Source organism: Pelophylax lessonae (assembly GCF_965119305.1).
Source record: "Pelophylax lessonae genome assembly, chromosome: 11".
Lineage (NCBI taxonomy): Eukaryota > Metazoa > Chordata > Amphibia > Anura > Ranidae > Pelophylax > Pelophylax lessonae.
The window spans coordinates 163,294,492-163,308,258 of NC_138778.1; the positions used below are offsets into that span (position 1 = coordinate 163,294,492).

The 13,767-nt window shown below is 39.9% G+C and overlaps 1 protein-coding gene across 1 annotated transcript in view; it reads right to left on the reverse strand.

Moving 5' to 3' along the window:
• LOC309567461 (uncharacterized protein) overlaps positions 1 to 13,767 on the reverse strand; it is a gene marked incomplete at its 5' end in the record, with an annotated part of 127,977 nt that overhangs the window by 28,146 nt on the left and 86,064 nt on the right. The window contains 3 exons of the mRNA XM_082272850.1: positions 6,778 to 6,869; positions 7,869 to 8,035; positions 11,373 to 11,590. Coding sequence (XP_082128976.1) covers positions 6,778 to 6,869; positions 7,869 to 8,035; positions 11,373 to 11,590 — 477 coding nt within the window. The remainder of the gene's footprint in view (positions 1 to 6,777; positions 6,870 to 7,868; positions 8,036 to 11,372; positions 11,591 to 13,767) is intronic.

A 13,767-nucleotide genomic window follows, 5' to 3' on the forward strand; every position in this document is an offset into this window, starting at 1 on the left:
AAGGAAGGGTCCTGGTAGTTCCAAACTTCTTGTATTTATGGATGATGAGGCCACTGTGCTCATTGGGACCTTCAATGCAGAAGAAAATTTTCTGTACCCTTCCCCAGATCTGTGCCTTGATACAGACCTGTCTCGGAGGGCTACAGACAATTCCGTAGACTTCATGGCTTGGTATGAGCTCTGGGAAAGTGCCTGGGCAAGTATAATAAAATCTATGATAGATGGTTGTAGTTATTTGACCTGTTGCACCTAGCAGTGAGTGTGGTTCGTATGCCTTTATTTGTATATCTTCTATTTTAGGATGTTGCCTTAGATAGTAATTCTTCATTTTTGTTAGACTAACTGGGATATAACCTCCTAGACAGCAAATGCTGTTTTTCAAAAGTTTTTTTTTTCTCAACCAATGAGGCTTACTCATATACTTTTTATTTGTCTGTATCTATATGCCTTGTATCGGTGTTGCCTTATGTGCAAATTGATGTTTTGTTTTGTTTTTCTTTTGTTCCTTTTTATGTTTTTTTTTAACAATTGCTATATTTTTTATATCTGTATTTTGTACAAATTAAAAAAAAAAAACATTTCTCTGAAAAAAAAAAAAAACATATACTGAGGATTTCTTACCATTATGAAATATCCTGCAATTACCTCCCACCCATAAGCGAGTCTTTTAATGTACCTTCACTTGTCTATACATGCTATAGTTGAAGAGAAGCCTGTTACTTATTATTTTTTTTATTTTTGTATTGAATTTAATTTTTTTTTTTTAAGGATTTATTAGGAAGTCACAGTTACCCCAACCAGTACAACACGTGTCATGTCAAGTGAAAATCAGGAGGACATATTCAGGTTGTTTGACACTCAGTTGGGCTTCTTGAAACCTTTAAACACTTTAATACTTATACTGATTATTTTCAAGACCTTCAGCCTTTTTAAGACCATGAAACCTGTTGTTTTTCTACTGGGAAAACTATGTTCGAGGTTACTGATAAATTTGTACCATGTCACTATGTACAATTCATTTTCTGAGACTCAATCTTTTGTTACCATTTGTAATCTACAGTATACAAGTCATTCTAAATTGTCCTAAATTGATGAACAAATTTGATTTTTTTTACCTTTTTTTTTGGATATCTTTTATAGCAGAAAGTAAAAAATATTTTTTTTTTTCAGAATTGTCGGTCTTTTTTTGTTTATAGCGGAAAAAATAAAAACCGCAGAGGTGATCAAATACCACTAAAAGAAAGCTATAGCTGTGGGATAAAAAGGACATCAATTTTATTTGGGTACAAAAAATATTAGCATGTATGGGTTTTTGGACTTTGAGGGTGCTCATATAGGATAACCAAGAAAAGGAACTAGTAAAGGTAATGACAATAAATACATTTTTTTTCAATATAAGCATTTACTACACTGGTTTCCAACCAGTTTCGCCGTATCGGCTTCTTCAGGGAAACGCAGACATTACTCTAATATCTTGGGATATCCAAAGACCTCCCGTACCGCTTAGCTGATCAATATAGGTCAGATGCTGTTCCTTTCATTTCCTTTCCCTCCTTGAGGGAGATGTGTTGATTGAACATACATTAGTGACTTTTTTAATGCTGAGCACTGAGGGGATCAACATTTACCCTGTCCCAGTGACTCTGGAGGCAGCTAAAGATGCACCCGGTACAAATAGTCAGTATCAAATTTAACTGAACTTGAGTAGTTCTGCAAAGAAGAGTGGGCAAATATTGCAAAGTCTAAATGTGCAGAGTTAGTAGAGACATATCCCAACAGACTAAGGGCTGTAATTAAAGCAAAAGGTGGTTCAACAAAATAGGGGGGTAATCCTTTTTCCAGCTCAGTGATTCTGTTTTGGAATTTTTTTATTTTTTTTTTAAATCAAGAAAAGCTTTATTGAGAAAACTCACACCATTACAACAATAATACTTTCAGGAAACATCAACCGTATTGAAACATGAGTTAACCCACTACATGCCCCACTCTTCCTGACAGTAATAAATAATTTTACAGTTCAAGACATAGAAACCACAAAACAGCATAACAATGAGGGTGTCCCACCCCCATCCCGACACCACAAGCAGGAGGCAAGCAAGAATGCTACATTGAAAGTTACGTTAGCAAACGGTCCATAATGAGGTCATTAGGAGCCATGCCCGGACAGTTCAGCCACATGCCCCAGATCTTAGAAAACTTCTGTGGCGACCCCCTAGGCTGATAAATAACTTTCTCCATACGAAGAGTAGTACCCATCTGTTCCAACCACATCCCGTAAGTGGGGGGCTCCGGTGCTATCCAATGTCTCAGGATAAGTAAGCGAGCTTGGAAGAGAGCCCGAGAGGCGGCCTCCCTCAAAAACGTATCCTCCACTATCTGATCTAGGACCCCCAAAATGCAGTGGCGGGGATCGCTAGGGATATCCACCCCCAGGGCTCTAGTAATGGCAGAAAACACAGCGGACCAATATCTATGCAGGTTTGGACATCTCCACATCAAATTGATCAGATCCCCTGTCTCTCTCTGGCATCGTCCACAAAGGTCATCGGCACGGAGACCCATGGCATGGAGTTTCAGGGGAGTGTCATGCACTCTAAGTAAGATATAAAGCTGTGAGACCTGATGATATACATTGAGAGAACAACTACGTACCGCCTCCAAGGCCTCCTCCCACTGCTCTCCCGGGATCTCCCCCACATCAATGCTCCAGTGGTCACAAGCCTTTCCGGGGTATTTTTCCAAAAATGTGCCTAGTAGAGAGGCATAGCAGCTGGATATGAAGCCTTTGGTGTCCGTAAACTGCTGCATAAGAAATAATACAGGAGTTGGGGACAAGAAGAGTTGTCCCAGGGCTGCCTGTGCCCGTACCGCGTGTTGCAATTGGAAATACTGTTTTGGAATTTTTTAAATTTGTTTCTGACATGTTAGTGTTATATCTTTTACTTGGATGTTATAAGTTGCACTTGTAAATACAGCAGAATAAAACACAAACTGTGTCTTTCTTCATTTCAGGCTGCAAACCAACAAAGAAAATGTGATTATTTTAAAGGGGGGGGGGGGTTCTTTTCTATATCCACTGTAGCATCTTCATGACCCCCACCCCGATCCTCACACTCTCATCCATTGATGTTCTTACCACTAGGGATGATCGAACTTTTGAAAAGTTCGGTTCGACCAGAACACCCGAATTTTCCAAAAGTTTGGTTCGGATTTCAGAACCCCATTGAAATCAATGGGACCCGAACTTCGGTAATCAAAAAACAATTTTTAAGCCCTAAAACCCAATAAATGCCCCTAAAAAGTGCCTAGGGTTCTGGGTCATGCCCCATATTAATCACACAAAAAAATTCTTAAAAATTTTCATTTTTGATAAAAAAGCCAATTATTGAAAAAAAAAAAAAAAAAAAAAGAGAGATTTCTGATGTTTTGCCTGCCTCCAAAACCCCCCAAAAATGCCAGCAAAAACACACCTGGGCATTTTTTTTTTGACGCTAGCGTTTTTTTGGCATTTTTTTGGGTTCTTTTGAGGCAGGCAAAACATCTGAACTTGTGTATAGTGGTATGTATACACACATACATATATTTATATACACACCTAGACATATATAGGTGTGATAGTAGCAGAAATATATTACTGTAAATGATTTCATTAGCGCAAGCATATATTTCTGCTACTATCACACCTATATATGTCTAGGTGTGTATATAAATATATGGATGTGTGTATATACACCACTATACACAAGTTCAGATGTTTTGCCTGCCTCCAAAACCCCCCAAAAAATGCCAGCAAAAACACACCTGGGCATTTTTTTTGACGCTAGCGGTTTTTTGGCATTTTTTTGGGTTCTTTTGAGGCAGGCAAAACATCTGAACTTGTGTATAGTGGTATATGTACACACATACATATATTTATATACACACCTAGACATATATAGGTGTGATAGTAGCAGAAATATATTACTGTAAATGATTTCATTAGCGCAAGCATATATTTCTGCTACTATCACACCTATATGTCTAGGTGTGTATATAAATATATGGATGTGTGTATATACACCACTATACACAAGTTCAGATGTTTTGCCTGCCTCCAAAACCCCCCAAAAAATGCCAGCAAAAACACACCTGGGCATTTTTTTTTTGACGCTAGCGTTTTTTTGGCATTTTTTTGGGTTCTTTTGAGGCAGGCAAAACATCTGAACATGTGTATAGGGGGTATATATACACATATATGTCTGAATATATACCCCTAGACATATATAGGTGTGATAGTAGCAGAAATATATTACTGTAAATGATTTCATTAGCGCAAGCATTTATTTCTGCTACTATCACACCTATATATGTCTAGGGGTATATATTCAGACATATATGTGTATATATACCCCCTATAAACATGTTCAGATGTCATGTCTGACATCAAACATGTCCTCAAAAAAGCACTGGCAGTGGCAGCCCCTGCAGCATAAAAAATGCTTGGCTGGTGAGAAGCCATATGGGTGTGCCGAAGCAATTCAGAGAAATGATCATTTCTCTATAGCGGTCACCCTGCTATGGAAGGGTTTTGTCACCCTGCCATAGCAGTCACTGCCAGTTAACCCTACACTACACTACGGTCCCCTTAAACTTAACACTTTCCTTACAGAAACAAATTTTTTGAAGCTAACTTAAGTGTAAAGGAGCACTCTAACTACACTAGATATCCCTTTCCTCACACTAAAAATAGCTAAATGACACTTTTAAAGTAAAATTAACAGAACTGCTTCCACTCTCTTCCATGTCCAGTACAACAATGCTAGGAATATGGCGGGGGCGATCTTATATACTGGGGGGCGTATTCACTAATGATTGGTCTAGGGACCCCCTAGTCACTCCAATCACATTCCTAGCATTCTCCTGCCCCCTCAATTGGCTTTTGCTAATGGTTCTGGTCCAATCACAGGCTTTTAAAGCCCATTTCCTGAAGCATTGCCTTTTGGGCGGTTCTGGTTGCCGAATTCCAAACTTTTTGGGCAAAAAGTTCTAAATTCGGCCGAACCTCGAACACCCAATGTTCGGGCCGAACCAATGGTCGACCTGAACCGTTCGATCATCCCTACTTACCACATGGTATTACCTGACCCTGCATTTGCTTTAGTCTGAACTCTACCTCCCTGTCATATCTGCACGTTTCTTTTCTAAGCAGTAACGCTTCCCTGTAAAGTTTCCTTTATCCAAGACACGCATTAACATGTAAAGAAAATCAATTTACTAAACTTTTGATTGTAGAGATTTATGAATGTTTCACTTACAGTATAACAAAAAAGACATCACTAGTCATGTAAGAGGCAACATAGGCTTTACTGAATCATAAAATAATAAACACAATTTTTTTTATTCAGAACAGTAATTTGCTTAAAGCAGAACTCAACCTACCAATTTAAAGTGACACTAAACAATATCCATATTCTCCAAAATGTATTGATACACATCTACCACTTAATGGTTCTGTATTATATTCTGTATTCTAACAGGAAGTCTAACCACACCAGCCAAAAAAATAATGAATAAGGACATTTGGAAGAGGTTCAGAGTAATCAAAGGTATTATTTTGAGCTAAAATACATAGAATTATCTTTTTTTATCCGCTTCCATACCGGGCGAATTCTGGAATTCCTCCCCTACATGTAAAAATCATCATTTTTTTGCTAGAAAATTGCTCAGAACACTTTCAAAAAAACACTTTCATGAATCAAAAAAAAACAAAACAAAACCGTAAAGTTAGCCAAATTTGTTTGTATAATGTGAAAGTTGATGTTACACCGAGTAAATAGATACCTAACATGTCAAGCTTTAAAATTGTGCCTACTCGTGGAATGGCGCCAAACTTCGGTACTTAAAAATCTCCATAGAGTACACTTTAAAATTTTTTACTACAGGTTCAGTTACAGAGGAGGTCTTGTGCTTGAATTGTTGGTCTCGCTCTAACGTTCATGGCGATGCCACATGTGTGGTTTGATTGGTATTTACATATGCGGATGCAACCTATGTATTGATTAATTTTTTACTTTTAGTTTTTTTTTATTGTTTATTTTATTTTTTTACACTTTCCATTTAAATTTGTGTTTTTTTTTTTTAATCACTTTTATTCCTGTTACAAGGACTGTAAACGGGTCCTTTTTTTGGTAAGATCTGGAGTCTAAAAGAAAAAAAATGATCTTAGGCTTTCCAGCTGAACACACAGCAGGTTTTACAACTGCTGGGGCTGGGCATGACATCATAACGTCGAGCCCGGGCTCCCAGAGTCATAGAGATGATCGGGGGCCATCTGGTCCTCGGTCAGCGCTATGGTAAACTTCCACTGCAGGCGGATTCCTTCTTCGGTTCGACAACTGTAGCTGCAGGCATCATTCAGATATCTCCACTCTAACCTAAGGACATCATATGACGACCCCCCCCCCCCGGTATGGAAGTGGTTAAACAACAGTTTAGTGTCATTTTACCGGTTTCTTAAAACAGTTACATTAAATGCATACCTCTGGTAATAACTGTCACAGTTGCCAATGTACTATGTCAGCTTTCAACTGAATGTTCAAATAGGAGGTATTATACATGATCACATGTGCAGCACTATGGTAAATACAGATCTAAGCAGAGACTAAGATGGCACCATTCTGGGCTGTAATCGATAGGAAGGTTTAGTTTTGCTTTAAGAACCCCACCATATTTGAGCTCCACCTATTGTTGTTCATTATTACTTCTTTCTTTTGTGTTTCTTTTTTTTTTTTAGTTCACCTCTTCCTCAACCTCCTCAACTCTTGAAGACACAACTTGTCCATCAATCACTTCTTCGTTAATGGTCTTCACTTTTATGATTTTGGTTGGCTCTAAAATGAATATCGGTTAATTGCATTAATAAGGATTCTAAGGTCAATGTTTTGTTTCAAATATAATCACACTAAAGATGGGTTTTATGGATGCAGATGCAGAACTTCCAGCACCAAGGCTCACTAAGTGTCTTTGCCCTCCATGAATCTCCTTGCTTGGTTAATCCAGCCTATTAATGAATGCAATACACTCAACTATTGCAAAGTATTTTCTTAGCCCGTTGGCCAATTTACAACATTGGATCTGGTAGCTAACAGGACCTATAGCAAATGTTAGGAATACTTCCCAAGTGACCCTTTTACAAGCTTGAGACAACCTTGACTAAAACAATGATTTTATTTTGGCAAAGGCAAGCCGTACATTATACAGTAAATGAATGAAAAAATAGATTCCCCCATTGACACATTGGTGGATGGGGGAATCACTCCCGCAGTGCTATTGTGTGTTGCCGATGGGAAACCTTCCCAGCCGGTAGAACACAACGATGAGCGTTACCAACTATAGCCAGCAGGGCTGATCGATTGGAAAAAACCTGACAAGCTGGCTGTACAGAAGTCGATTAACTAGCTCATACATAAATCAAAAACTTGGCTGGTCCCTGCTGAACCAGCCGAATTTCAATTCATGTATGGCCAGCTAAAATTCCCAATTTTTTATTTTATTTTATAAAGGTATACATTTTATGAACTAAATCAAATGCTTGCTAAGGATCTGGCCTTCAGATTAACTATTTTCCACTGATAGACACCTATTCATTAGGTAATCCTGGATCCAGCTACTCTTATCTTGGGGTAATAATAGACCATCAGCTGGGAATTCAATCTCAGCCAGTAGCCACTTCCTCCAAGATAATTCTGTTGGTGCACTCTACTGAGATCTGGTCTTTAGACAATCAATTTGTCATCTCATTCTGCCAGCTGGTAAATCAAGCATTTATTACTTTAACTATATATTTATTTATATATTGTTTTCTCAAACAATTGGTAATATTGGGTTACCTTTAACAAGCTCTACGGAGGATGTCTGTGATTCTATTGTAGATGATGAGGAAACTTCTGAGGTTGAGTCTGTTGAGCCTGAAGATTTAGTGACTGTGGATTCGGTCACTTTGCATACAACCACTTTTGATTCAGTTACTGTAGATAAGCTCTGGGAGGAGGGCTGACTGTGGAAATAAATTATCATGATCAATACATCAAAATACAGCAGTTAAAGGTTTAATGATTCTAACAAGTTTTAGAAAATCATGCAAAGTCTGAATTGAATCAGTACACTATTTGTTTTGTTGTATGCAGCTTGGTATTTCAATTTACAAGTATACCACATGCCAGGGCTGCTGTTAGAATTCACCGGCTCCGTATAGCCTACCTAACAGGGACCCCTCCTTTTTTTTGTTTACATTTATTTTAACAGCCTTGTTTAGTGGGCCTTTGGTGAAATTTCAGGTGTCTAAACAGACCCCTGATGTCTCACGTTTTAACCAGAGACAAGGGGCGCAGGACAGAGATCCCCAGTCCCTTTCTCTGCAGCCTAAGCTGCACTGGACAGTGAATGAAAGCACTCTGAGGCCCCCTTTTCATTCACAAACTGAAGCATAGTAAACACAATTTACTATGTTTAAGTGATGAATGGGCACAGTGAATAATCGGTGCCAATAGCTCACTGTGTTCATTCAGGAAAGGAAGGGGCTGCTAAATATGACATATTTACCGCACACACCCACACTCTCCATCCCCAAACATCCCTCTGTGTGCCTTCAGCAGCTGCTGGGGGGCGAGAAGAGGAGGAAAGCTGGCAATGCTGCAGGGAAGGAGGGCACACAGGAAGGCCTGGACAGCAGGGGGATAGGGATGCAGATACCAATCCCCTGCAATGCAATGAGAGAAAGAAAAGAGAGAAGCCAGCAGAGCTGCAGAGGGAGCCATAAGAGTTGGCAATAAGGCAGTATAGCTGTTGCTCCTGTTCAGCAGGTGCCCAAGCCCCCCTTTTGAACTGATGGAGCCTGGACCCGGTACAGGAGTCCTGGCTGTACTGCTTTATCAGTGGCCCTGCCACATACAGTAATATTTGTTTTGTAACATGCTGTGATGAACACCATACACCAAGTGACTTCTCAAGAGTTGGTTCCTGTAATTTTAGTATTAGGAATCGAATTGATGTCTCCAGGTGCCATACATAGGAATACCACAATGCATACATTTAAGAAAGGCGCACATAAATGAACGGCCCAGATTGTCCTCTGTGCAAACTTTATCACATGTTTCACAGCTTTTTTTAGTTACATGTTGTCACATGATCCCTAACCTTCGTCTCAATCCTTTGCATAGGGAGCAGCGGGTGCAGTTTTCTCTGTGGACTGATAAAATACAGGAAGGGACATTGTCAACTTAGACTTCAGAGAATGTTGACGATTAACCAAACATCAGAAGGGCAGAGATTCAGAGATTAGTGCTGTTGGCCCAGCACAGAAAGTTATGTTAAAATAAGGAAAGGAGTCAGGAGGATCTCATAGTAATTTGTCTGACAATGGGCTTATCAATATCGGTCCTTAGGACAGCACATAAAGTGTCGGGTTGATGGAATTACAGAAGATGTGGAGTGAGTGAAGAGGGGTTTCTTTTAAAATGGGCTACAGATTGGAACTGCACACTAGTTCCCTTTTGGGAGAAAATACTCTTTTGCTTGGGAAGAGACCGAAAGCTTAACAAGAAAGAGATATTTATGGGAAATCACGAGGGTCTATTTTAGCACCTGGATACTCTAACAAAGAACAATAGCTGTCATCTACTATGGTGACCCCAAACTGAAATAATAGATACTGCTCAGGCTGTAGGAATTACAATCAATAAAGCCGAACACTGTGAATACAGGCTAGGATGGAGCTTGAATGTGAATAGGAGTAACACCACTCAGGTGGGTCTGTATCCACGATCCATGGTGGGTGCTGAACCCCGGCTCGCCACCGCAAGTGAACATGCATTTTGAATCTGTGTGAAATGCGTCTACCATATCCATTCTGCTATACCTTGTATCTGTGTATGCACGAATAAAGAACTTCTTTTCTATCAAGCTTCCTGGTGGTGTGCAACCAATTTCTTTACTCATAGGATGGAGCTAGTCCTGGCTCAAGACAGCAATGTACAGGGAAGAAAACGTTCATATGAGCCAGACATCTCTGCACACTCCAGGTAAGAAAGTGTAACAACCTCAGCCCAAGCTCCAGCCAGACCATGCCCCCAATATGTTTTACCCCCCCCCCCCCCTAGAGCCTAATCATGGGGATGAGGATTCCATGCTGATGGGCTCAGGCTGTTACACTCTTTTATCTAGGGTTTGCAGAGATGTGCGGGCTCATAGGGCCATTATCTTCCCTGTATGTTATTTACTATGGACAATGTTTCTACTTTGATTAAAAATTTGCTGTTTGTCACTGAAATGACTGTTATGGTTAATCCCTCTGGAGTAAATCTGCTTGTTTTAACCAAAGTGGGCATTATTCTGATTCCAACTAAGAAAAAGAAAATACAAAGAATGATGCTTAGCATCAAAGTGGGCCCTGTTTGTGAAGCGGGGACTGGCATGCCTAGTATCCGCTATTTCCTAGGAAAAGGTAAAGTGAGTGCTGAATTCTAAACCCTTTGGCTCTGGAAGCCGCCAGCTTTATAGCTACCTATTTCCCACTGGAAAGATTTCCCTTCAATTTCTGTTCTGTATATGCAATGGGAAACAAGAGGGAATCTCCCTAAGGTGGAGAGAATTCCTATCTTAGAAAGCTGTCACAGGTGTATTCCACTTGATTGATTTTCCCTCACCTCTTGTTTGGTGACAGCTCTAAAATTTTGGCCTTCCCATCACTTTGGCCCCCTACACACGGGCACCTCCGTGAAGTGGAATCTGCTTGCTCAGTGGAGGGATCTCTCTGCTGATCCCCGCTGAGCAGGCGGATGACAGGTCTGTTTCCACGCCGCTATGCAGAGCGGACGCAGACACAGTTCCGCTTTCCTCCATGGGGCAATCGGATGGAAATGGGCCGTCTGTCCATTTCCATCTGATGACATCCAATCCACCAGACAGATCGGGAATAGGAACCACCAGTCATTTGGCGGACAGGAATTGGATCGATTGGCAGCGGGTGTCAACAGACGGATCCACTTACATCTGCCACTCTATAGAAGAGACTGCATAGTTTTATCAGGTCCTCCTGAAAAACTGTAAGGCGGACCTGATCGGATCACCTGTCTAAAAGAGACCTTTCTGTCTCTCTCACTTGGCAAAACAGAGGCAAAATAAAAGGCATTTCAGAAAACATCTAGACCTCAAATGAGCCATTGTTAGAATAAGTAATCAGTGGATAGGCAATAGTGATAATACGTGGGCAACAAATGGAAAATTCTGACAGTATGACAGCATTAAATGGGCAATCATGACAATATGTTTTTATCTAGTGACCTCAATAGTTGCCAAATCCATTAATATAACTTTTTACGTTTCTGTGCACTCACTCTAGTTCTCCCTCCAGCAGGCCTCGGTACGTTTCAATTTCCAGTTCTAGTCTGGTTTTGATATCAAACAATTCTCTGTACTCCAGGCTCTGCCGCTCCGTGTCTGCTCTGATCTGCAGGAACTGCTCCTCTTTTCCACTGATGACAAGCTGGAGCTGCTGGAGCTGTGCTCCATAACGGCTTTCTGTCTCAGCCAGGGTGTCTTCATAGGATTTTTTCTGAAATTTGTTTTAAAAAAAATAATTAGTTAAAGAAATATGCATTCTAAAATTATAAGCTACTGTTAAACATTTGAATGGTCTGATTGTTTGTTCCCTCCGATAATCCAAGCTCAATAAACTGGCCTACATTTAAAATTGGGCATGATGAGTGTATGGGGTAAGGCTATAAGCTTTGAGGCATGGACAATTTTGAATGGGTCAGTGTAAATAGGGCGTAATAAGGAAACACAACTGATGGTCATCCCCTATTCTCATAGGAAAATAAATGGTTTACTGAAAATTCACAGGAACTTGAACGTGGCCTCATGCATGAAGTGTGGCTGACCAGAGGAACAGGTTATGTTTTCCCCAATCAGTATCTCAATTGTTAGATGTTTCACCCCTTCACACCTAAGGGAAAAACAAATCTAAATACAGTACCTAAGCACAATTTTGCAACTTTGATATGTATTAGTAAAGCTGTACATATCATCACAACTACTTAGTGTATCCTGGTGAATTCTACCATGTTTTTTTTAAGACAAATTGGGTTTTCTTTTGGTGGTAAATGGTAATAGATTGCTCCTATTATTATTATTTTTTTTTATTATCAAAGGAAAACTAGCCCAAAAATGTAAAAAAAAAATAATAATTTTTTAAAATGTAGCTGTATATTTCTTGCTATTATCATAATCTACCACCAAAGAACAACCCAAAATAAATTCTCTTGCTCCTGACGATTGCAGTGATACCACATATGTGTATATTAGTTGTTGTTTGTATCCGTAGTACAGCTCAGAAAGAATGGTGCACATTTATCATTTTTTTAAAATCCTGCCTAAAACACACTGACACTGATACCAATTTAAAAAAAAAAGTTTTTAATTCTACCTAAAATATGCTGACTGTGACCTTGACCATAACACTAACCCTGGCAACATTGATCCTGGTATTTTTTTCTGTATTCTTTATTTGAATAATTTGATTTGTTTTGATTTTGTACACAGTTTTTTTGTTTTGCAATTCCTCTCCTGCATGGAGAGGAAGACCCAATGTATCTTTCCCTTCATTCAGAAGAGGAGGGAAACCCAGGGGCGGGCTCACAGTGACTGATCGCTGTGAGAGCCAATCAGAGGCTATTACAGTGATCAGGTGACCCGTAACCAACATTCCCGGTTCCTGATCGTTAGTACGAGACCAGGGCCCCTCGTTTGGAGCCCGGTCTCTGTCCTGGAAGCGTGCTGCATGGCCCACTCCCAGCAGAAAGGTAGGTACGCATATCTTTGGCCCCACCAAAAAAAAAAAAACTTCCGTGAGGCCACATATATGTGTGCGGTTAGTGCAAAGGGGTTAACCTGTAAAAGGTTAACACTGAAAAAGAAACAGAATACTTATTTTTTATAAGCCGAAGGGCTCTTTCACACGGGCGTTCCTTTTTTTTTTTGCCCGATCAGGTCCTTTTTTTTTTTTTTGTAACGGACACGGATTGACACTTGTGTCATCCGGTCCGTATGTCCGTTTTTCATCCCATCCGTTTGCGGATGAAAAACTGACATAATGCATGTCTATGTAAATACGGATGCCTGCGGATGACACCACTGACATCCGTTTTTGCTTCAGTTCCGTTTTTTGAAAGGAAGAAAAAATAGGGTTCTCCTCCGTTCAAAAAAACTGAACTGACAAAAAACGGATGTCAGAGGATGATCATCCGATGACATCCGTATTTACATAGAGATACATTATGTCCGTTTTTCATCCGCAAACGGATGGGATGAAAAACGGACATACGGAACGCCCGTGTGAAAGAGCCCTTAGGCCCATATTTATAGAACTTCTGATATTGCTGTGTATAAATTACAGTTTATAGATGATTTTACAATGCAGAGGCTACCTATTTTCTTTTTTCTCTTTTTTTCAGCTTAATCTAAATTTTATTGGTTTTCAAAACGAGATATGCAGCCGTGGCCAAAAGTTTTGAGAATGACACAAATATTCATTTTCACAAAGTCTGCTGCCTCAGTTTTTATGATGGCAATTTGCATATACTCCAGATTGTCATGACGAGTGATCAGATGCAATTAATTGCAAAGTGCCTCTTTGCCATGAAAATGAACTTAATCCCATAAAAAACATTTCCACTGCACTTGTGAAGAAGGCTTCAGGGCGCCCAAGAAAGTCCAGCAAGCACCAGGACC